The following is a 25253-nucleotide window of genomic DNA, read 5'->3' as shown; positions in this document are numbered from 1 at the left end:
GCTCAGAACTGGGGAAGATAAATCAGAGACTATCCATTCTGGTGATAAGTTTGGAGATGCATTTTCACCGCCCCCCCCATATCCCTTGACCCCTTTAGTCCCAAGAGCTTTATCTAATTCCTTCTTGAAATCACACAACGTTTTGGCCTCAACTATTTTCTGTGGGAGTGAATTCCACACATTCACCACCCTCTGGGTGAAGAAATCTCTCCTCACCTCAGTTCTAAAAGGTTTACCCCTTATCCTCAAACTATGACCCCTAGTTCTGGACTCCTCCACCATCGGGAACATTCTTTTGGAACCTCCTCTGTCTAACCCAGTCTGAAAGATGTGCTGGTTAGGGTGCATTGACCCGAACAGGCTCCAGAGTGTGGCGACTAGGGGATTTTCACAGTAACTTCATTGCAGTGACTAATACATAAATAAACTTTAAGAATTTTAAAACTTTAAACTTTAAGAATTTTATAAGTTTTTATGAGATCCCCTCTCGCTCGTCTAAACTCCAGTGAATATAATCCTAACTGACTTAGTCTCTCCTCATATGACAGACCTGCCATCCCAGGGATCGGTCTGGTAAACCTTCGCTGCGCTCCCTCTGTAGCGAGGACATCCTTCCTCAGATTGATAGATTATTTTTTCTGGACAAGTTGAGAAAAGGTTACGGAGCCAAGGCAGGTGAATGGGGTCAGGATCAGCGAGGCAGAACAGCTATGAGGGGCTGAATGGCCTCCTCCTGTTCCTAACTCTGGATAATGAATTGGCAAAATTTGTGTCTGGGAAAGTGTGTCACCCTTTATCTTTCTGTCTCTCTCAGCTCAGGTTATGTTGTCCTTCCCCGTTACTGGGAATTTCACAGTAACTTCATTGCAGTGTTAATGTGAGCCTTACTTGTGACTAATAAATAAACTTTACTTCACTTTACTTTACTATGTTTAGTCGTCTGTCTTCATTACTCCCCTCTCCTGCCTCTCCTCTCTCTTTCCCTCCCCTCTCCTGCCTCTCCTCTCTCTTTCCCTCCCCTCTCCTGCCTCTCCTCTCTCTTTCCCTCCCCTCTCCTGCCTCTCCCCCTCCCCTTCCCTCCCCTCACCTCCCCCCTCTCCCTCTCCCCCTCCCTCTCGTTCCTTTCTATTCCCTTTCATTGTTCTGTCTGTAGCTTGCACAGTTTCTCTCTAACTGACTCCTGCTCTATCACGGGGGATAATCACATCAGTATTTTTAGCGTTGTGAAGAACAGAGGTTGGAAAGATCGGCTATCAGGTCTATTAAAGGAAGGAGGTTGCATTTCTATAGCACCATTTACATCCTCACACTCCCGCAAAGCACTTTATAGCCACTCGGGGGCAGTAGTTGTTGCAAAGTAGGTACACAGTCTATGCACAGCAAGATCCCACAGGCAGCAATGTGATAGTGGCAGGGTTAATCTTTTATGTGGAGTTGATTGAAGGGTAAGTATACAGCAGAGAGATACTCCTTACCGCACAGCAGACCCAGCCCCAACTTAATATCTGATCTAATTACCCCTTGAGAAGATGGTGGTGAGCTGCCTTCTTGAGCCGCTGCAGTCCATGTGGTGTAGGTACACCCACAGCGCTGTTAGGGAGGGAGTTCCAGAATTTTGACCCAGCGACAGTGAAGGAACAGTAATATATTTCCAAGTCAGGATGGTGAGTGGCTTGCGGGGGAACCTCCCAGGTACCTTTGGCATGAAGGGAAGTATTTATTAACTGGGTTATGATTTAACTATCTTTACCATTGATTGATGGGTCAGTATTTGTCAGCCGTTGCCGTTGCCGTGACAACTCGATTTGGCAATGACATTGTGTCTTTGTCCTTTCCAGCTGGGGATTCACCTTTCTCTATGAAAATAAAGAGAAGCACGAGAAGCAACAATGGTGAGTAACGGACAACATCTGAAGAGCAGCGAAATCCCCCGGGTATCTGTCACTCCGTATATAAACCCCTGGATTAGATTCCAGTCTGTAACTCACTCCCGGGGACCTGTCACTCTGTATATAAACCCCTGGATTAGATTCCAGTCTGTAACTCACTCCCGGGGACCTGTCACTCCGTATATAAACCCCTGGATTAGATTCCAGTCTGTAACTCACTCCCGGGTATCTGTCACTCTGTATATAAACCCCTGGATTAGATTCCATTCTGTAACTCACTCCCGGGTATCTGTCACTCTGTATATAAACCCCTGGATTAGATTCCAGTCTGTAACTCACTCCCGGGGACCTGTCACTCCGTATATAAACCCCTGGATTAGATTCCAGTCTGTAACTCACTCCCGGGTATCTGTCACTCTGTATATAAACCCCTGGATTAGATTCCAGTCTGTAACTCACTCCCGGGTATCTGTCACTCTGTATATAAACCCCTGGATTAGATTCCAGTCTGTAACTCACTCCCAGGGACCTGTCACTCCGTATATAAACCCCTGGATTAGATTCCAGTCTGTAACTCACTCCCGGGGACCTGTCACTCTGTATATAAACCCCTGGATTAGATTCCAGTCTGTAACTCACTCCCAGGGACCTGTCACTCTGTATATAAACCCCTGGATTAGATTCCAGTCTGTAACTCACTCCCGGGGACCTGTCACTCTGTATATAAACCCCTGGATTAGATTCCAGTCTGTAACTCACTCCCGGGGACCTGTCACTCCGTATATAAACCCCTGGATTAGATTCCAGTATGTAACTCACTCCCGCGATCTGTCACTCCGTATATAAACCCCTGGATTAGATTCCAGCCTGTAACTCACTCCCGGGGACCTGTCACTCCGTATATAAACCCCTGGATTAGATTCCAGTCTGTAACTCACTCCCGGGTATCTGTCACTCTGTATATAAACCCCTGGATTAGATTCCAGTCTGTAACTCACTCCCGGGTATCTGTCACTCTGTATATAAACCCCTGGATTAGATTCCAGTCTGTAACTCACTCCCAGGGACCTGTCACTCCGTATATAAACCCCTGGATTAGATTCCAGTCTGTAACTCACTCCCGGGGACCTGTCACTCTGTATATAAACCCCTGGATTAGATTCCAGTCTGTAACTCACTCCCAGGGACCTGTCACTCTGTATATAAACCCCTGGATTAGATTCCAGTCTGTAACTCACTCCCGGGGACCTGTCACTCTGTATATAAACCCCTGGATTAGATTCCAGTCTGTAACTCACTCCCGGGGACCTGTCACTCCGTATATAAACCCCTGGATTAGATTCCAGTCTGTAACTCACTCCCGGGATCTGTCACTCCGTATATAAACCCCTGGATTAGATTCCAGTCTGTAACTCACTCCCGGGGACCTGTCACTCCGTATATAAACCCCTGGATTAGATTCCAGCCTGTAACTCACTCCCGGGTATCTGTCACTCCGTATATAAACCCCTAGATTAGATTCCAGTCTGTAACTCACTCCCGGGGATCTGTCACTCCGTATATATACCCGTGGATTAGATTCCAGTCTGTAACTCACTCCCGGGTATCTGTCACTCCGTATATAAACCCCTGGATTAGATTCCAGTCTGTAACTCACTCCCGGGTATCTGTCACTCTGTATATAAACCCCTGGATTAGATTCCAGTCTGTAACTCACTCCCGGGGATCTGTCACTCCGTATATATACCCGTGGATTAGATTCCAGTCTGTAACTCACTCCCGGGGATCTGTCACTCCGTATATAAACCCCTGGATTAGATTCCAGTCTGTAACTCACTCCCGGGTATCTGTCACTCCGTATATAAACCACTGGATTAGATTCCAGTCTGTAACTCACTCCCGGGTATCTGTCACTCCGTATATAAACCCCTGGATTAGACTGCAGCCTGTAACTCACTCCCGGGTATCTGTCACTCCGTATATAAACCCCTGGATTAGATTCCAGTCTGTAACTCACTCCCAGGGACCTGTCACTTCATATATAAACCCCTGGATTAGATTCCAGTCTGTAACTCACTCCCGGGGACCTGTCACTCCATATATAAACCCCTGGATTAGATTCCAGTCTGTAACTCACTCCCGGGGACCTGTCACTCTGTATATAAACCCCTGGATTAGATTCCAGTCTGTAACTCACTCCCGGGGACCTGTCACTCCATATATAAACCCCTGGATTAGATTCCAGTCTGTAACTCACTCCCGGGGACCTGTCACTCCGTATATAAACCCCTGGATTAGATTCCAGTCTGTAACTCACTCCCGGGGACCTGTCACTCCATATATAAACCCCTGGATTAGATTCCAGTCTGTAACTCACTCCCAGGTTTCTTTTATTCTATATATAAACCATCCCGAACCCCACGATTAGATTCCTGACAGTAACTCTCTCCCGGGTATCTGTTAATCTATATATAAACTACCACAAACTGCTCGATTATATTCCAGACAGTAACTCTCTCCTGGGTATTTGTTATTCTATATATAACCCACCCCAAACCCCACGCTTAGATTCCAGTCTGTAACTCCGTGCTGTACCTGTCCTGGGAGTGTTTTTTAAATTAATTTCTGGGACATGGGCGTCGCTGGCTGGTCAGCATTTATTGCCCATCCCTAGTTACCTGAGGGCAGTTGAGAGTCAACCACATTGCTGTGGCTCTGGAGTCACATGTAGGCCAGACCGGGTAAGGACAGCAGATTTCCTTCCCTAAAGGACAGTTAGTGACCCAGAGTGTTTGATGGGGGACAGAGGGAGCTTTACTCTGTATCTAACCCCGTGCTGTACCTGTCCTGGGAGTGTTTGATGGGGGACAGAGGGAGCTTTACTCTGTATCTAATCCCGTGCTGTACCTGTCCTGGGAGTGTTTGATGGGGACAGTGTAGAGGGAGCTTTACTCTGTATCTAACCCCGTGCTGTACCTGTCCTGGGAGTGTTTGATGGGGGACAGTGTAGAGGGAGCTTTACTCTGTATCTAACCCCGTGCTGTACCTGTCCTGGGAGTGTTTGATGGGGACAGTGTAGAGGGAGCTTTACTCTGTATCTAACCCCGTGCTGTACCTGTCCTGGGAGTGTTTGATGGGGACAGTGTATCTAACCCTGTGCTGATATGGGGTGTATGAAATGTCTGGTGCTTCTAAACTGCCGACAAATGTTGAATGTTGCATTGTTCTATTTTCAGGTATGTGTGCTGTGACACTCAGATGGAGCAGCGAGAGTGGTTTGCGACCTTCTTATATGTGCAGGTAAATATTTTTAGACTCTCACTGTTCCACTGTTACATACCATCCCCTCCTCCCCACATCCACTAACTATCTCATCTTCCATTAACTGCAAGTTAAATCCCAGCATGACTCACTGGAGTTTAGAAGAATGAGAGGGGATCTTATTGAAACATAAGATTCTGAGGGGGCTTCACAGGGTGGATGCTGAGAGGATGTTTCCCCTCGCGGGGGAATCTAGAACTAAGGGACACGGTTTAAAAATAATGCACCTTTCATTATTTATAACGGGGCGGCACAGTGGTTAGCACTGCAGCCTCACTGCGCCAGGGACCGGGTTCGATTCCCGGCTTGGGTCACTGTCTGTGTGGAGTTTGCGTGTCTGCGTGGGTGTCTGCTGTCTTGTCTGGAGATAATACACATCTTTTTAACCTGTCTTGATGCTCTCTCCACTCACGTTGTTTTGTTTCTTAAAGACTTGATTAGCTGTAAGTATTCGCATTCCAACCATTATTCATGTAAATTGAGTCTGTGTCTTTATATGCTCTGTTTGTGAACAGAATTCCCACTCACCTGAAGAAGGGGCTTGGAGCTCCGAAAGCTTGTGTGGCTTTTGCTACCAAATAAACCTGTTGAACTTTAACCTGGTGTTGTTAAACTTCTTACTGGGTTTCCTCCCACAGTCCAAAGATGTGCGGGTTAGGGGAATTAACTGGTAAATATATGGGGTTATAAGAATGAAGGGCATGACGTATGAGGAACGGTTGAGGACTCTGGGTCTGTACTCGTTGGTGTTTAGAAGGATGAGGTGGGATCTTATTGAAACTTACAGGATACGGCGAGGCCTGGATAGAGTGGACGTGGAGAGGATGTTTCCACTAGTCGGAGAAACTAGAACCAGAGGGCACAACCTCAGATTCAGGCCTTGAGTGACTGTCTGTGTCGAGTCTGCACATTCTCCCCGTGTCTGCGTGGGTTTCCTCCGGGTGCTCCGGTTTCCCCTCACCCTCCAAAAGAAGTCCTGGTTAGGTGCATTGGCCATGCTAAATTCTCCCTCTGTACCCAAACAGGCGCCGGAGTGTGGCGACAAGGGGATTTTCACAGTAACTTCATTGCAGTGTTAATGTAAGCCCACTTGTGACACAAATAAATGAACTTAAAAAAAAAATCTTTAATTCAAGATGGAGATGGGGAGGAATTTCTTCCCTCAGAGGGTGGTTAGTGTTTGGAATTCTCTCCCCCAGAGAACAGTGGGGGCTGTGGGTCACTGAATATATTCAAGGCCGAGTTAGACAGAGTTTTTAGGGGGGGGTCGAGGGTTATGGTGAAGAGACAGGAAAGTGGAGAACAGGCCACAATCAGATCATCCATGATACTGAACAGCAGAGTAGGCCTGAGGGGCCGAATGGCCTCCTCCTGTTCCCATTTCTTTCTTGTTTCTGATCATGGAGTGTGGACTTTGTTGGCCAGCTCAGGATTGATTGTCCGTTCCCTGCTGCCCTGACTCGGTGAGCTGCCTTCAGAAAGCATTAAAAACACATTCATCAAACTTGCCAGACCATTTCAGAGAGCAGTTCAGAGTCAACCACATTGCTGTGTCCCTGGAGTCACATGTAGGCCAGACCGGGGAAGCACGACAGATTTCCTTCCCGAAATGACATTCGTGAACCAGATGGGGTTTTTCCGATAATCAGGGAGCTGGCCACCTCGAGACTTGACTTCCAGATTGCTTTAAAAAATGGAATTCGAATTTAAATTCTCAAACTGTGGCCAGGTTTGTGAGCGGAATCTGTCTCACTGCAGGAAAGGGAGTGCCACACTGTCAGAGGGTCAGTGCTGAGGGAGTGCCGCACTGTCAGAGGGTCAGTACTGAGGGAGTGCCGCACTGTCAGAGGGTCAGTGCTGAGGGAGTGCCGCACTGTCAGAGGGTCAGTACTGAGGGAGTGCCGCACTGTCAGAGGGTCAGTACTGAGGGAGTGCCGCACTGTCAGAGGGTCAGTGCTGAGGGAGTGCCGCACTGTCAGAGGGTCAGTGCTGAGGGAGTGCCGCACTGTCAGAGGGTCAGTGCTGAGGGAGTGCCGCACTGTCAGAGGGTCAGTACTGAGGGAGTGCCGCACTGTCAGAGGGTCAGTGCTGAGGGAGTGCCACACTGTCAGAGGGTCAGTGCTGAGGGAGTGCCGCACTGTCAGAGGGTCAGTACTGAGGGAGTGCCGCACTGTCAGAGGGTCAGTACTGAGGGAGTGCCGCACTGTCAGAGGGTCAGTACTGAGGGAGTGCCGCACTGTCAGAGGGTCAGTGCTGAGGGAGCGCCGCACTGTCAGAGGGTCAGTACTGAGGGAGCACTGCACTGTCAGAGGGTCAGTACTGAGGGAGTGCTGCACTGTCAGAGGGTCAGTACTGAGGGAGTGCCGCACTGTCAGAGAGTCAGTACTGAGGGAGCGCCGCACTGTCAGAAGGGTCAGTGCTGAGGATTAGATGCGATGTTAAGTGAGGCTCCCTCTGCTGCTTCAGGTTGATATCAGGATCCCACAGGCACCATTCTGATTACGAGCGGAGTTTCTCTCCGGTCTCCTGGCCAATGTTTATCCTTAGTCAGTATCACAAGTTCCGATTATCCGGTGATTCATTAAATTTCAGTTTCTGGATTCTTTTTGTGTGTAAATTGCCCGGACCTGAACGAAATGGGGAGACGGTGGGTGTGTGAGGGTGAGGGATGCGGGTCAAGACCACGGTCCAGTGTAATGGGTCGTGTTCCTCTCTTAACTGACTCGCTCGCTCTGTCTCTCCCTGTGTCTCTCTCTCTGTTCCTCTCTCTCTCTCTCTCTCTCTGTCTCTTTCTCTCTCCTTTCTCTCTGTCTCTCTGTCCCTTTCTCTCTCTCTGTCCCTCTCTCTCTTTCTGTCCCTCTCGCGCTCTCTGGTATAGTACCAGAAGATTGGAGGTTAGCGAATGTTGTCCCATTGTTTAAGAAGGGGAACAGAGACTTCCCCGGGAATTATAGACCGGTGAGTCTCACTTCTGTTGTCGGCAAGATGTTGGAAAAAATTATAAGGGATAGGATTTATAGTTATTTGGAGAGTAATGAATTGATAGGTGATAGTCAGCATGGTTTTGTGGCAGGTAGGTCGTGCCTTACTAACCTTATTGAGTTTTTTGAGAAAGTGACCAAGGAGGTGGATGGGGGCAAGGCAGTGGACGTGGTATATATGGATTTTAGTAAGGCGTTTGATAAGGTTCACCATGGTAGGCTTCTGCAGAAAATGCAGATGTATGGGATTGGGGGTGATCTAGGAAATTGGATCAGGAATTGGCTAGCGGATAGGAAACAGAGGGTGGTGGTTGATAGTAAATATTCATCATGGAGTGCGGTTACAAGTGGTGTACCTCAGGGATCTGTTTTGGGGCCACTGCTGTTTGTAATATTTATTAATGATCTGGATGAGGGTATAGTTGGGTGGATTAGCAAATTTGCTGATGACACCAAAGTCGGTGGTGTGGTAGACAGTGAGGAAGGGTGTCGTAGTTTGCAGGAAGACTTAGACAGGTTGCAAAGTTGGGCCGAGAGGTGGCGGATGGAGTTTAATGCGGAGAAGTGTGAGGTAATTCACTTTGGTAGGAATAACAGATGTGTTGAGTATAGGGCTAACGGGAGGACTTTGAATAGTGTGGAGGAGCAGAGGGATCTAGGTGTATGTGTGCATAGATCCCTGAAAGTTGGGAATCAAGTAGATAAGGTTGTTAAGAAGGCATATGGTGTCTTGGCGTTTATTGGTAGGGGGATTGAATTTAGGAGTCGTAGCGTTATGTTGCAACTGTACACAACTCTGGTGCGGCCGCACTTGGAGTACTGTGTGCAGTTCTGGTCCCCACATTACAGGAAGGATGTGGAGGCTTTGGAGAGGGTGCAGAGGAGGTTTACCAGGATGTTGCCTGGTATGGAGGGGAGATCCTATGAGGAGAGGCTGAGGGATTTGGGATTGTTTTCGCTGGAAAGGCGGCGGCTAAGAGGGGATCTTATTGAAACATATAAGATGATTAGAGGTTTAGATAGGGTGGATAGTGATAGCCTTTTTCCTCTGATGGAGAAATCCAGCACGAGGGGGCATGGCTTTAAATTGAGGGGGGGTAGTTATAGAACCGATGTCAGGGGTAGGTTCTTTACCCAGAGGGTGGTGAGGGATTGGAATGCCCTGCCAGCATCAGTAGTAAATGCGCCTAGTTTGGGGGCGTTTAAGAGATCCGTAGATAGGTTCATGGACGAAAAGAAATTGGTTTAGGTTGGAGGGTCACAGTTTTTTTTTTAACTGGTCGGTGCAACATCGTGGGCCGAAGGGCCTGTTCTGCGCTGTAATGTTCTATGTTCTATGTTCTATGTTCTATGTCTCCCTCTCTCCCTCTGTCTCCCTCTCTCTCTGTCTCTGTCTCTCTCTCTCTCTGTGTGTCTCTGTCTCTCTCTCTCTGTCTCTCTGTCTCTGTCTCTGTCTCTGTCTCTCTCGCTCTGTCTCTCTCGCTCTGTCTCTCTCGCTCTGTCTCTCTCGCTCTGTCTCTCTCGCTCTGTCTCTCTCGCTCTGTCTCTCTCTCTGTCTCTCTCTCTCTGTCTCTCTCTCTCTGTCTCTCTCTCTCTGTCTCTCTCTCTCTGTCTCTCTCTCTCTGTCGCTCTCTCTCTCTCTCTGTCTCTCTCTCTCTCTCTCTCTGTCTCTCTCTCTCTCTGTCTCTCTCTCTCTCTGTCTCCCTCTCTCTCTCTGTCCCTCTCTGTCCCTCTCTCTCTCTTTCTCTCTCTCTCTCTCTGTCTCTGTCTCTCTCTCTCTCTCTCTGTCTCTCTCTCTCTCTCTGTCTCACTCTCTTTGTCTCTCAGGCCAATGAGCCTCACATCTATGGTGGGTAAGTTGGACTTTAGCAAGGCCTTTGACAAGGTACCGCATGGTAGGTTGTTGCACAAGGTTAAATCTCACGGGATCCAGGGTGAGGTATCTAAATGGATACAAAATTGGCTTCTTGACAGAAGCCAGAGGGTGGTTGTTGAGGGTTGTTATTCAAACTGGAGGCCTGTGACCAGCGGTTGCCTCAGGGATCAGTGCTGGGTCCACTGTTATTTGTCATTTATATTAATGATTTGGATGAGAATATAGGAGGCATGGTTAGTAAGTTTGCAGATGACACCACGATTGGTGGCATAGTGGACACTGATTGCAACGGGATCTTGATCAATTGGGCCAGTGGGCTGAAGATGGCAGATGGAGTTTAATTTAGAAAAATGCGAGGTGATGCATTTTGGTAGATTGAACCAAGGCAGGACTTACTCAGTTAATGGTAGGGCGCTGGGGAGAGATACAGAACAAAGAGATCTAGGGGTACATGTTCATAGCTCCTTGAAAGTGGAGTCACAGGTGGACAGAGTGGTGAAGAAGGCATTCGGCATGCTTGGTTTCATCGGTCAGAACATTGAATACAGGAGTTGGGACGTCTTGTTGAAATTGTACAAGACATTGGTAAGGCCACACTTGGAATACTGTGTGCAGTTCTGGTCACCCTATTATAGAAAGAATATTATTAAACTAGAAAGAGTGCAGAAAAGATTTACTAGGATGCTACCGGGACTTGATGTTTGAGCTATAAGGAGAGGCTGGATAGACTGGGACTTTTTTCTCTGGAGCATAGGGGGGTGAGGGGTGACCTTATAGAGGTCTATAAAATAATGAGGGGCACAGATCAGCTAGATAGTCAATATCTTTTCCCAAAGATAGGGGAGTCTAAAACTAGAGGGCATAGGTTTAAGGTGAGAGGGGAGAGATACAAAAGTGTCCAGAGGGGCAATTTTTTCACACAGAGGGTGGTGAGTGTCTGGAACAAGCTGCCAGAGGTAGTAGTAGAGGTGGGTACAATTATATCTTTTAAAAAGCATTTAGATAGTTACATGGGTAAGATGGGTATAGAGGGATATCGACCAAATGTGGGCAATTGGGATTAGCTTGGGGGTTTAAAAAAGGACAGCATGGCCAAGTTGGGCCGAAGGGCTTGTTTCCATGCTGTAAACCTCTATGACTCTCTCTGTCTCTCTCTCTGTCTCTCTCTCTGTCTCTCTCTCTGTCTCTCTCTCTGTCTCTCTCTCTGTCTCTGCTGCTGAATTAATTTGTGTTGTTTTAATTTTCTCAGAATGATGGGAATGTGTGGCCCTCACACTCTTCAAGCTCTCGGGCCTCCCGCACGCCTCCAGATTCCAGGTTTAGTAACATCTCCCTCATCCCTCTGCGGGGAAATGCAAATGAGATGAGGAACAGTGTGGCTGCTTTCTCTGCGGATCATCTGTCTGTGAGTGCCAATCAAACCCCGTTGATTCAGATCCTTGGTCACGAGCAGGGTGCCCTGTGGGTAGAGGTGGTGTGGGAGGGTGAATCCTGGTGGGGTGATGTTTCTCTTTAATCTTCCAGACCTGTTTGTGTCGCTGGCTGGGCCAACATTTACTGCCCATCCCTAACTGCCCTTGAACTGAGTGTTTCGCTCGGCCATTTCAGAGGGTGGTTGAGAGTCAACCACATTGCTGTGGCTCTGGAGTCACATGTAGGCCAGACCGGGGAAGGACGGCAGATTTCCTTCCCTAAAGGGACATTAGTGACCCAGATGGGTTTCATGGTCACCGTTACTGAGACTAGCTTTATATTCCAGATTTATCAATTGAATTTAAATTCCACCAGCTGCCGTGGTGGGATTTGACCCCGTGTTCCCCCGGAGCCTGGGCCTCGGGTTACAAGCCCAGTGACATTACCGATCCACCACTCTCCTGCCCTGACACTGGAGCTGAGAATTCTTGACTGATGAAATGGGAGCCTGCGCTTCTGGATTGTTCTTGGGAGAGTTTGCGGGCAGTTTAGCTCACTCACTCACCACCACCACTCTCTATCCAGACTTGGAAATATATCGGCTGTTCCTTCACTGTCGCTGGGTCAAAATCCTGGAACTCCCTCCTTAACGGCAGTGTGGGTGTACCTACACCACATAGACTGCAGCGGGGGTTCAAGAAGGCAGCTCACCATCACCTTCTCAAGGGGCAGTTAGGGATGGGCAATAAATGCTGGCCTAGCCAGCGACGCCCACACCCCGTGAACGAATAGAAGTTTCTCTCAGGGTGGATGCATGTCCACCTGTGCATTGGCCGTGCTAAATTCTCCCTCCGTGTACCCGAACAGGCGCCGGAGTGTGACAACTAGGGGATTTTCACAGCAACTTCATTGCAGTGTTAATGTAAGCCCACTTGTGACACTAATAAATAAACTTAACTAGTCGCCACCCTCCGGCGCCTGTTTTCTTTCGGACTGTGGGAGGAAACCCACGCAGTCACACGAAGAACGTGCAGACTCCGCACAGACAGTGACCCAAGCCAGGAATCGAACCTGGCTCCCTGGCGCTGTGAGGCAGCAGTGCTAACCACTGTGCCACCGTGCCACCCAGTCATACATAATGGAAGGTGCATTATTTTTGAACTGTGCCCCTGGTTCTAGATTCTGCCACGAGGGGAAACATCCTCTCAGAATCCACCCTGTGAAGCCCCCTCAGAATCTAACCACCGTGCCACCCCACTGGCCTTGGAGTCTGAAGGTCGTGCATTCGAATCCCACTATGGAGACTTGAGCAGAAGATTCCTGGCTGACACTCCCAGTGTGGATAGAGGGAGTGCAGCACTGTCAGAGGTGCCATCTTTCAGAGGAGACATTAAAACCAAGCTCCCTCTGGACCATGGGAGCAGGAGTAGGCCATTCAGCCCCTTGAGCCTGCTATTCTAGAGCTCCCAGTGGATGTGAAAGATCCCACTGCCACTAGTTTTGAAGAAGATCGGGGTTTTTCTCCCGATGTCCTGACTAATGTTTATCCCTCAATCAACATCGCAACAGATACCCATTAAATGGCAGTGATCACATTGCTGTTTGTGGGATCTTGCTATGCACAACATGGCTGCCGTGTTTCTGACATTACCGTCCTGCCTTTGTTTCCAAAAGGCTTCACTGGCTGGGAAACACTTATTGATGCCCTCAGGTTGTGGCAGGCTCTATCTCAATGTAAACAGCCTATCCCAAGAGCTCACCAATCATTCTGCTGTACAATCATTCTCTTTGTGAGATTAAAAAGGTCATTTGGAGGCCATTTGGCCCCTCCAAGCTGTTCTGTCATTCAAGTAGATTTGGAGTGATCTGTACTTGAACTCTACGCAATGCCCATGGTCCCAGAATCCTTCACCGGACTGAAGGGAGACCCACCCCAAGCTGGAGGGTGTGGTGCCCGGATCATTTTCGGAGCAGAGCTGACAGGTTTCTCTGCAAGTGCGTGTTTGGGGGTTGCGAAGGACGCTGATTATTATTACAGAGAGTGTGGGAATGGCACCCTGGAGCTCTCTCAGTGTGTAACTGAGGGTGAGTGAACAGCTAAGAGACTTCCTCTCAATAGGACCTCATTGAACTGGCCTGCACTCTGTTTCATTATCGGGAATTATTAATGATGGCCGCACAGTGCCAGACTCACCTCACACAGGGCTCTGCTGATGTGCTCGTGACGAATGATTGCTGGGAAAAATTAAAGAAAATTGATTGATTGCTGACATTTCTGATTTCTGGCTCTCTCTCTCTGTCTGTCTCTGTCTCTCAGTCTCTGATTCTCTCAGTCTCTGATTCTCTCAGTCTCTGATTCTCTCAGTCTCTGATTCTCTCAGTCTCTGTCTCTCTCAGTCTCTGTCTCTCTCAGTCTCTGTCTCTCTCAGTCTCTGTCTCTCTCAGTCTCTGTGTCTCTCAGTCTCTGTGTCTCTCAGTCTCTGTGTCTCTCAGTCTCTGTGTCTCTCAGTCTCTGTGTCTCTCAGTCTCTGTGTCTCTCAGTCTCTGTGTCTCTGTGTCTCAGTGTCTCTCAGTCTCTGTCTCTCTCAGTCTCTGTCTCTCTCAGTCTCTGTGTCTCTGTGTCTCAGTGTCTCTCAGTCTCTGTGTCTCTCAGTCTCTGTGTCTCTCAGTCCTCAGTCTCTCTGTCTCTCTGTCTCTGTGTCTCTCTGTCTCTCTCCCATCTCTCTCCCTTTCTCTTTCCCTTTCTATCTCTCTGTCTGTCTCTGTCTCCCTCTCCCTTTGTTTCTCTGTGTGTGTGTGTGTGTGTGTGTGTCTCTCTCTCTTTTTCTCTCTGTCTCTCTTTCTCTCTGTTTCTCTCTCTCTCTCCCTCTCTCTGTCTCTCACATTCCCATTGCTTATTGGAGTTTCATAGAGAGAATGTCAGTTTATTTTGCTTTCCCCTCTCCCAGCCTGTTCCCGTGCTGTAAGCCTCTCTGACTTGATGTGCTGTGTATCAGACAATCCGTCTGATATTTAATATTTATCTGCTGGATTGGAATTGATTTGTGTTCTGTGCTAAGGTCGGTGATGGGGGCATTATCCTTTAACCCTGGCTGATTCCTGCTGCCCCACTTCCCTGGAAACAAGTCCCTGGATAAGGAAACCCACATATTTACCCTGCTGGTTCCCCAATTCCAAGTGGCAATTTAGCACGGCCAATCAACCTAACCCGCACACCTTTGGACTGTGGGAGGAAACCCACGCAGACACGAGGAGAATGTGCAAACTCCGCACAGACAGTGACCCAAGCCGGGAATCGAACCCGGGTCCCTGGAGCTGTGAGGCAGCAGTGCTAACCACTGTGCCACCGTGCCGCCCTTGGGCTTTCATGGACAAGATGGGCTGAATGGCCTCCTTCTGTACTGTGACGTTTCTATGGTACCTGCCACTCATGTTGTAACTGGTTCCCGTTCCCGGATTGCTCCTGTACTAACTGACCCACATTGGCTCCTGCTTAAAGAATGACTTAGTTTAACAATTCTCATCCTTATTTTCAAATTCCCCAAACGCAGTGTTTGAGCTGGGAGCCCTCCAATAAAACCCTTGGACCCTGGGACAACATTCCATTCCCAGCAATTGTTCCAAATTTGCCTAAAATAAAACCTCAATCTATGACTCCCATCAGTAAGATTGTTCCAGGATCGTGAATTAGTGCTTCTGTAAACATTTATTACCCATACCTTTCGGAAATAGTTTTCCTAGAATCCCTACAGTGCTGAAGGAGGCCGTTCGGCCCATCGAGCCTGCACCGACAGCAATCCCACCCAGACCCTACCCTCATAACCCCATGTATTTACCCTAGTTAATTCCCCTGACACAAAGGGGCAACTTATCATGGCCAATCAACCTAACTCGCACGTCTTTCGGACTGTGGGAGGAAACCGGAGAACCCGGAGGAAACCCACGCAGACACGGGGAGAATGTGCAAACTCCACACAGACAGTGACCCAAGCCGGGAATCGAACCCGGGTTCCTGGCGCTGTGAGGCAGCAGTGCTAACCACTGTGTTACCCCAAGAATTTTGATTCCAAGAATCTCCCAATCAGTAAAAGGGAGGTTTCCATGCCAACATCCAATCCCAACTCAAAGCTGTTGTTAAATTCCTTTTCTTGGGATGTGGGTGTCGGTGGCTGGGGCAGCATCTGTTGCCCATCCCTAATTGCCCCTGGAACTGAGTGTCTCACTCGGCCATTTCAGAGGGCAGTTGAGACTCAACCACATTGCTGTGGCTCTGGAGTCACATGTAGGCCAGACCGGGTAAGGACGGCAGATTTCCTTCCCTCAAGGACATGAGTGAACCAGATGGGTTTTTCCGACAATCGTTGATAGTTTCATTGTCACCATTATTGAGACTAGCTTCAATTCCAGATTTTTAAAAATTAACCAATTGAAATTATTAATTGAGTTTAAATTCCACCAGCCGCCGTGGTGGGGTTTGAACCTGTGTCCCCAGAGCTTTATCGTGTGGGGCCTCGGGATTACTCAGCCAGGGACATTATGCTACCATCTCACTCTCGCTCAATTACGCCCTTTCTGCATCTGTCCAATCGGGATAAATCATCTAATCTGTGTCCGATTTGGGAAACGGAATCAAGGCTTTGACTGTTTTACTGAACTGTCTAGAAAAGAACCAAGTGCTGTAGGATTGATGTGGAACTGTGGCCCATCCCAGCTCCAACCTGGAGAATAATCCAGATAGGAACCGATTGATGGAGCAATCTGGAACATTCCAAACCATGGAATTAGGAGAGATCTAGAATATTCCGGACTGTGACACTCTGGAGAGGCCAAGAGGTTGTGAGAAGCAGGCGTGGTCAGCAATTTTAGAAGGAAATTGGATGGGAAGTTGAAGACTATGGGATTGAACGATGGAATGGGAGTGACTGACAGAGTCTCGATTTAATGTCTCACCTAAAAGATGGCACCGCCGGACGTGGAGCACCCCCCCCCCCCCCACCGTCCCCTGTCCCCCCCACCGTCCCCCCGTACTACACCGGGAGGGTAAACCTAGATCATGGGTTCAGATCTCTGGAGAGTGACCTGAACTCACAACCCGTCTCACTCGGAGCTGAATGTGTTCCCACTGAGCCACGTCTGCCAGGGGAGATGGTGGAAGCAGGCACATTAGCAACATTTAAGAGGCATGTGGATGGGTGCATGAATAGGGAGGGAATAGAGGGATACGGACCGGGTAAGGACAGGAGGTTTATTTTTCAGTTTAGTTGGGGCATCATGATCGGCACGGGCTTGGAGGGCCGAAGGGCCTGTCCCTGTGCTGTACTTTTTAATAAAATAAACGCAAAATACTGCGGATGCTGGGAATCTGAAACAAAAACAGAAAATGCTGGAAAATCTCAGCAGGTCTGACAGCATCTGTGGAGAGGGAATAGAGCCGACGTTTCGAGTCTAATAGTTTGGATGGGGCACTTTTTGTGCAGTGTGTGCAGGAGGGTTTCCTGACACAATATGTGGATAGGCCGACAAGGGGTGAGGCCACATTGGATTTGGTACTGGGAAATGAACCGGGCCAAGTGTTAGATTTGGTTGTGGGAGAGAACTTTGGAGATAGTGACCACAATTCAGTGTCTTTTGTTATTGCAATGGAGAGGGATAGGGCCGGACGGCAGGGCAAGGCTTACAATTGGGGGAGAGGTAATTATGATGCGATTAGGCAAGAATTAGGGGGCATAAGATGGGAACAGAAACTGTCAGGGAAAGGCACTGATGAAAAGTGGAACTTTTTCAAGGAACAAATACTGGGTGTCCTTGATAGGTATGTCCCTGTCAGGCAGGGAGGAAATGGCCGAGTGAGGGAACCGTGGTTCCCAAAAGAGGTGGAATGTCTTGTGAAAAGGAAGAGGGAAGCTTATGTAGGGATGAGGAAACAAGGTTCAGATGGCTCGACTGAGGGTTACAAGTTAGCAAGGAACGAGCTGAAAAAGGGGCTGAGGAGAGCTAGGAGGGGACATGAGAAGTCCTTGGCGGGTCGGATCAAGGAAAACCCCAAGGCTTTTTACTCTTATGTGAGGAATAAAAGAATGACCAGGGTGAGGATAGGGCCGGTCAAGGACAGTGGTGGGAACTTGTGTATGGAATCAGTAGAGATAGGCGAGGTGATGAATGAATACTTTTCTTCAGTGTTCACCAAGGAGAGGGGCCATGTTTTTGAGGAAGAGAAGGTGTTACAGGCTAATAGGCTGGAGGAAATAGATGTTCGGAGGGAGGATGTATTGGCAGTTTTGAATAAACTGAAGGTCGATAAGTCCCCTGGGCCTGATGAAATGTATCCTAGGATTCTTTGGGAGGCGAGGGATGAGATTGCAGAGCCTTTGGCTTTGATCTTTGGGTCCTCGCTGTCCACGGGGATGGTGCCAGAGAACTGGAGAGTGGCAAATGTTGTTCCTCTGTTTAAGAAAGGGAATAGAAATGACCCTGGTAATTATAGACCGGTTAGTCTGACTTCGGTGGTTGGTAAATTGATGGAAAAGGTCCTTAGGGATGGGATTTACGACCATTTAGAAAGATGCGGATTAATCCGGGATAGTCAGCACGGATTTGTGAAGGGCAAATCGTGCCTCACAAATTTGATAGAATTTTTTGAGGAGGTAACTAGGTGTGTTGATGAAGGTAGGGCGGTTGATGTCATATACATGGATTTTAGTAAGGCGTTTGATAAGGTCCCCCATGGTCAGCTTATGATGAAAGTAAGGAGGTGTGGGATAGAGGGAAAGTTGGCCGATTGGATAGGTAACTGGCTATCTGATCGAAGACAGAGGGTGGTGGTGGATGGAAAATTTTCGGACTGGAGGCAGGTTGCTAGCGGAGTGCCGCAGGGATCGGTGCTTGGTCCTCTGCTCTTTGTGATTTTTATTAATGACTTAGAGGAAGGGGCTGAAGGGTGGATCAGTAAATTTGCTGATGACACCAAGATTGGTGGAGTAGTGGATGAGGTGGAGGGGTGTTGTAGGCTGCAAAGAGACATAGATAGGATGCAAAGCTGGGCTGAAAAATGGCAAATGGAGTTTAACCCTGATAAATGTGAGGTGATTCATTTTGGTCGGACAAATTTAAATGTGGATTACAGGGTCAAAGGTAGGGTTCTGAAGACTGTGGAGGAACAGAGAGATCTTGGGGTCCATATCCACAGATCTCTAAAGGTTGCCACTCAAGTGGATAGAGCTGTGAAGAAGGCATATAGTGTGTTAGCTTTTATTAACAGGGGGTTGGAGTTTAAGAGCCATGGGGTTATGCTGCAACTGTACAGGACCTTGGTGAGACCGCATTTGGAATATTGCGTGCAGTTCTGGTCACCTCACTATAAGAAGGATGTGGAAGCGCTGGAGAGAGTGCAGAGGAGATTTACCAGGATGCTGCCTGGTTTGGAGTGTCGGTCTTATGAGGAAAGGTTGAGGGAGCTGGGGCTGTTCTCTCTGGAGCGGAGGAGATTGAGGGGAGACTTAATAGAGGTTTATAAAATGATGAAGGGGATAGATCGAGTGAACGTTCAAAGACTATTTCCTCGGGTGGATGGAGCTATTACAAGGGGGCATAACTATAGGGTTCATGGTGGGAGATATAGGAAGGATATCAGAGGTAGGTTCTTCACGCAGAGAGTGGTTGGGGTGTGGAATGGACTGCCTGCAGTGATAGTGGAGTCAGACACTTTAGGAACATTTAAGCGGTTATTGGATAGGCACATGGAGCACACCAGGATGGTAGGGAGTGGGATAGCTTGATCTTGGTTTCAGATGAAGGTCGGCACAACATCGTGGGCCGAAGGGCCTGTTCTGTGCTGTACTGTTCTATGTTCTATCTATGTTCTATGTCTAGCCTGAGGAAGGGTCATCTGCTGTACTTTTAGTCTTTGAATTGCTCCCTGGGGAGCTGGCATAGACTCGATGGGCCAAATGGCTGCCTTCTGTGCTGCATTGACTCTGTTATTGTCTCTGGAGTGAGCAAACAGAGGGGGATATTCAGATTGGGAGAGACACAATAATCGAGATGTCGAGAAACTGGGATAAGCCTGCCCTGAACTCTCAATCGCTGATCTGGAATAAACTCGATCTGGATTGAACCCGATCTCAGTTCCAGACAAAAATCCGCTCCACACCGATTTGAAATGCTTTGAAATTAACTCCCACCCCCTCGCCCCAGCCGGAGTAGACGTTCTACAAGTCAAATCAGTCAAAGTTTGATTGCTGGTTAACGACACAGTTGCATGAGCTGATTTGTTGTTTTCTGGTTGGAGTGAGAAGGAGAGGCAGGTTTTTAATGATTGGTGTCTGGATTCACAGTGTTGTGGTGGGCTTGGGTAGAAGCAGGAGCAAGCATCTTGTATGGTTCAAACCACGCAAAGGTCGGTGTCTTTAAATCATTCAGGACGTGTGAGCTTCTCTGATGAGGCCAAGACAGCACCGAGAATTCCACCTTGCTCGAGAGGTCAGGCAGAGCCTCGACTTAATATCTCCTCTAAAAGAAGGCACCTCCAGAAGCAGAGCACACCCCCCCCCGAACCCCCCCCATACAACACCGGGAGGGTACTCTGGAGAATGACTTGAATTCACAAGCCGTCTCACTCGGAGCTGTGTGTGTACCCACTCAATCACATCTGACAGCAAACCATTTACCATGAGGGGCATTTTTTAAAATATTGTTCACGGTTTGTGGACGTCACTGGCTGGACCAGCTTTCTTATTGTCCATCCATAATTGTCCCTTGAGAAGGTGGTGGTGAGCTGCCTTCTTGAACCTCTGCAGTCCATGTGGTGTAGGTAAACCCACAGTGCTGTTAGGGAGGGAGTTCCAGGACTTTGACCCAGCGACAGTGAAGGAACGGCGATATATTTCCAAGCCAGGATGGTGAGTGGCTTGGAGGGGAACTTGCAGGTGATGGTGTTCCCAGGCATCTGCTGCCCTTGTCCTTCTAGATGGAAGTGGTCGTGGGTTTTGGAAGGTGCTGTCTAAGGATTTTTGGTGAGTTGCTGCAGTGCATCTTGTAGATGATACACACTGTTGCTACTGAGCATCGGTGGTGAAGGGAGTGAATATTTGTGGATGGGGTAACAATCAAGTGGGCTGCTTTGTCCTGGATGGTGTTGAGCTTCTTGAGTGTTGTTGGAGCTGCACCCATCCAGGCAAGTGGGGAGTATTCCATCACACTCTTGATTTGTGACCTTGTAGATGGTGGACAGGCTCTGGGGAGTCAGGAGGTGAGTTACTCACCGCAGGATACCTAACCTCTGACCTGCTCTGGTAGACAGTTCTGGGCGTTTTGGTTTCCCTGTGAGGGGTGGGCGGGCACTGGGAGATGAGTGCAGTGTCGGCAGGTGGAGGGTGGCTGGGAGGGGGAGGGGATACCCGAGTGATTCTGGGACAAGTGGCTCCCAGGTTATAGAGAATCCTTCAGCAGCAGGGTGTGTGGTGGGGTCTGATGGGAGTGGTGCTGGGCAGGTTGCTGAGGACGCGATGGGCAAGTAGTGGGTCCACCTGTCGGTGTTCTGCCTCTGGTTACCATGGAGATGGCTGCCAGGTGACTGTACATAAAACCCCGTGATGGTGTTAGCCATCTAGAGGCCATTGGAGAGGAGGCGAGTTATTCTGAAAAGGGCCAGAGTTACAGGAAGTAAGGTGATGAAATTTCCTGGTGTTATTTTATGGCTAATTGAACTTTGCTGTTTTCTAGATCTTTAAGAAGGTTTGAAAACCTGGCGTATTATTAAGGTGAGGATAGAAACTGGCCAGGAACTGACCCTGACTGCAGCCCACTCTCTCATAGAACCATAGAATACTACAGTGCAGAGGGAGGCCATTCAGCCCATCGAGTCTGCACAGACCACAATCCCACCCTATCCCCATAACCCCATACATTTACCCTCGCTAGTCCCCCTGACACTATTTTATTTACATTTTTAAAAAAGAATTTATTTATTAGTCACAAGTTCATTTATTAGTGTCATGGGTAGGCTTACATTAACACTGCAATGAAGTTACTGTGAAAATCCCCTAGTCGCCACACTCCGGCGCCTGTTCGGGTACACTGAGGGAGAATTTAGCACGGCCAATGCACCCTAACCAGCACGTCTTTCAGACTGTGGGAGGAAACCGGAGCACCCGGAGGAAACCCACGCAGACACAGGGAAAACGTGCAAATTCCACACAGGCAGTGACCCGAGGCTGGAATTGAACCCGGGTCCCTGGCGCTGTGAGGCAGCAGTGCTAACCACTGTGCCACCCTGCCACCCTGACTACAACCCACAAACTCACCTTCACTCCTGGAATCTGACTCCTGAGCTGAAACTAGCTATGGATCCCGATTCAGATGATGGCTGTGAGTTTGACATTGATCCTGAGCGAAGTATTGATGGATCGAGATGCTGATCTTTGCTTGACCCTGACACTGACCCCAGCCCAGGAAACCAAAGCTCCAAATCCAACAGGGGCCTAATAACAACCCGGGCCATTTACTGATTTAAATCTCCGTGTTCACACCTGCCTGAATCACATTCAAAGGTTCAAAGAAGTGTATTCAAGGCGGAGTTAGAGTTCTGATTGACACGGGGAGTGGAGGGTTATGGGGGGCAGGTGGGAGAGTGGAGCTAAGACCACAGTCAGATCAGCCCGATCTTATTGAATGATGGAGCAGATCCGAGAAACTGAATGGCCTTCGCTTGCTCCGACTTCACATGATTTTATTGATGCAAAGTCGAAACATTACCTTTGAGTGTGTCTCTGCTGTTTTATGCCTTGGCGAAATGCAGAGATGTCACTCTCCGGAGGATTGGTGTTTAATATGGGTTATATTTACACCGCTCCCATGCTTCGATCACCCAGTGTCAGTTCAGCCTCTCTCTCTCTCTCCTTACCCTGGCTTACCGAATCAAAGTAAGCGTTTTAACAACACCAGGTTAAAGTCCAACAGGTTTATTTGGTTGTTATAAACCGGGTTGTTATAAACCTGTTGGACTTTAACCTGGTGTTGTTAAAGCGCTTACTGGGTTTACCCCAGTCCAACGCCGGCTTCTCCACATCATTACCGAGTCAAACACACTGCTCAGACACACAATCAAACATTGAATAACTAAACACCACAAGGTCCCCACCCACGAAAGCGCTGAGACAGAGCCAGGAGACATGGTGGACTGATTGCTGGAGACACGTTCCTCCTGGTCCATTCCACGTGGTCGCATTCCCAATCTCCTCCTGGGAATGGGTGGGAAGGAGAGGATACAGATTACTGAGGATTGGAAGGCTGTGAGTTGAGTGAGAGGTCCTGGCGTTTGGATGGGTTCCTGTGAATTTTCCAGGCTGTTCCATAGGAGGAACGATCAAACACAAATTGGTATTGAACCTTAGCCTTTCCCTGTGACGCCTGTCAATTCTGTCTGCAAAGTGACTGTCTCCACCACACTCTCAGACAGTACATTCCAGATCTTAACCACTCACTGTGTGAATCTGTCTCCACCACACTCTCAGACAGTACATTCCAGATCTTAACCACTCGCTGTGTGAATCTGTCTCCACCACACTCTCAGACAGTACATTCCAGGTCCTAACCACTCACTGTGTGAATCTGTCTCCACCACACTCTCAGACAGTACATTCCAGATCTTAACCACTCGCTGTGTGAATCTGTCTCCACCACACTCTCAGACAGTACATTCCAGGTCCTAACCACTCACTGTGTGAATCTGTCTCCACCACACTCTCAGACAGTATATTCCAGATCCTAACCACTCACTGTGTGAATCTGTCTCCACCACACTCTCAGACAGTACATTCCACATCCTAACCACTCACTGTGTGAATCTGTCTCCACCACACTCTCAGACAGTATATTCCAGATCCTAACCACTCGCTGTGTGAATCTGTCTCCACCACACTCTCAGACAGTACATTCCAGATCCTAACCACTCGCTGTGTGAATCTGTCTCCACCACACTCTCAGACAGTACATTCCAGATCCTAACCACTCGCTGTGTGAATCTGTCTCCACCACACTCTCAGACAGTACATTCCAGATCCTAACCACTCGCTGTGTGAATCTGTCTCCACCACACTCTCAGACAGTACATTCCAGATCCTAACGACTCGCTGTGTGAATCTGTCTCCACCACACTCTCAGACAGTACATTCCAGATCCTAACGACTCGCTGTGTGAATCTGTCTCCACCACACTCTCAGACAGTACATTCCAGATCCTAACGACTCGCTGTGTAAAGAGGTTTCTCCTCGTGTCTCCATTCTTCTTTAGCCAATCATCCTCCATCTGTGCCCTCTGGGTTTTATTCCTTCCACCAATGGGAAGAGTTTCTCTCTATCTGCTGTGTCCAGATCACTCCTGATTTTAGCTGAAATCTCTCTCTTGAAACAAATGTGAGAATGTTTGTCACCCTGTTTTAAACCTTCACATTCTCCCTCGGGTGCCGTGCCAAAAACCGGACACAATACTGCAGCTGAGGCGGAACTTCTGTTTTATCCAACTTCAACTTGGGTATGGCACGGTGGCACAGTGGTTAGCACTGCTGCCTCACAGCGCCAGGGACCCGGGTTCAATTCCCGGCTTGGGTCACTGTCTGTGTGGAGTCTGCACATTCTCCCCGTGTCTGCGTGGGTTTCCTCCGGGTGCTCCGGTTTCCTCCCACAGTCCGAAAGACGTGCTGGTTAGGGTGCATTGGCCATGCTAAATTCTCCCTCAGTGTACCCGAACAGGCGCCGGAGTGTGGCGACTAGGGGATTCTCACAGTAACTTCATTGCGGTGTTAATGTGAGCCTTACTTGTGACTAATAAATAAACTTTACTTCACTTCCCCTGTGATCCGTGGAGGTTGCGAATGAGTTGTGAGTGCGTGTTTTAACACCATCGAGAGGAGAGGTCAAAGCACAAGGCCTTCCGCTGACAACTTCATCTCACTGAGAAACTACAAGAGAAAGCTGGCAGGAATAACAATTAAACTGCCGCCTTTCCATTCCAGGGGACTCAGAATCTGGGAGCTGTAGACCGGAGGCATTGATTAGTCGAGGAGAGAGGAGGAAGACAAGATGAAGAATGAGCCACTATTGTTGGCCGTCACTCCTCGCGATTCCCTTGCGACTGTAGAACTGACACTATGGAATGGCGAGAGTCCACGGGAGAGTTTGGGAGCGATTGCCAGCAAGAAGGCCATTGTTATTTAAAAGATTTTAATAATTTGTTTTGTAAAACTGTTGTAGTATAGATGTTAAACGGAAAGCTGTACATATTTTACAATCTGTTTTATCCTTCAGCCCAGGCAAGCTGAGAACCAGTTTATTTAATTCAAACCTAACTCCCTAATGTTCAAACTGTGCAATTGTCCAGTCTGTTTGACTCACCAGACCACATGTGAATAGATCCAGGAGTGGAAACAGCTCCCAATCACTTCCTGTCTGTAGTGTCCTGTGTACATCAGCAGAGTGAATACTGACATTGCTGCACCAGTGATCTGGAGCAGGGGGGAGGCGGGGTGGCTGGGTGGGGGGATGCTCTTTTGTGTGGGGGGAAGGGGGGTGAGGGGAGGGGGGTTTGCCAGGCAGGGTGTTGGGGGGGGGGGGGGGGGGGAGGGTGATGTTTTACGTGGAGGGGGAGGGTGTGGGGGGAGTTGCCATGCAGGGGGTGTGGTGGTGGGGGGGGGGGGGGGGGGGGAAGGGTGTGTGGGGGGGGGGGTGTTCTTTTGCGTGGAGGGAAGTGGGGAGGGGGGTTTGCCAGGCAGGGTGTGGG

General features: G+C 48.7%; 1 protein-coding gene across 1 annotated transcript in view; it reads left to right on the top strand.

Annotated features, from left to right (window-relative positions):
- The window catches only part of arap1 (ArfGAP with RhoGAP domain, ankyrin repeat and PH domain 1), a 61606-nt gene extending 36692 nt beyond the window's left edge, over window positions 1–24914 (top strand). Inside the window, exons 13-17 of the mRNA XM_078222660.1 lie at window positions 1839–1892; window positions 5126–5189; window positions 11317–11472; window positions 21201–21238; window positions 24490–24914. Of these exons, the coding sequence (XP_078078786.1) occupies window positions 1839–1892; window positions 5126–5189; window positions 11317–11472; window positions 21201–21218 (292 nt within the window). The 3' untranslated portion in view covers window positions 21219–21238; window positions 24490–24914. The remainder of the gene's footprint in view (window positions 1–1838; window positions 1893–5125; window positions 5190–11316; window positions 11473–21200; window positions 21239–24489) is intronic.
- The last annotated feature ends 339 nt before the right edge of the window (window positions 24915–25253 follow it).

The sequence above is a fragment of the Mustelus asterias genome, chromosome 10 (genome assembly GCF_964213995.1).
Source record: "Mustelus asterias chromosome 10, sMusAst1.hap1.1, whole genome shotgun sequence".
Lineage (NCBI taxonomy): Eukaryota > Metazoa > Chordata > Chondrichthyes > Carcharhiniformes > Triakidae > Mustelus > Mustelus asterias.
This window is presented reverse-complemented; position numbering and strand designations above follow the sequence as displayed.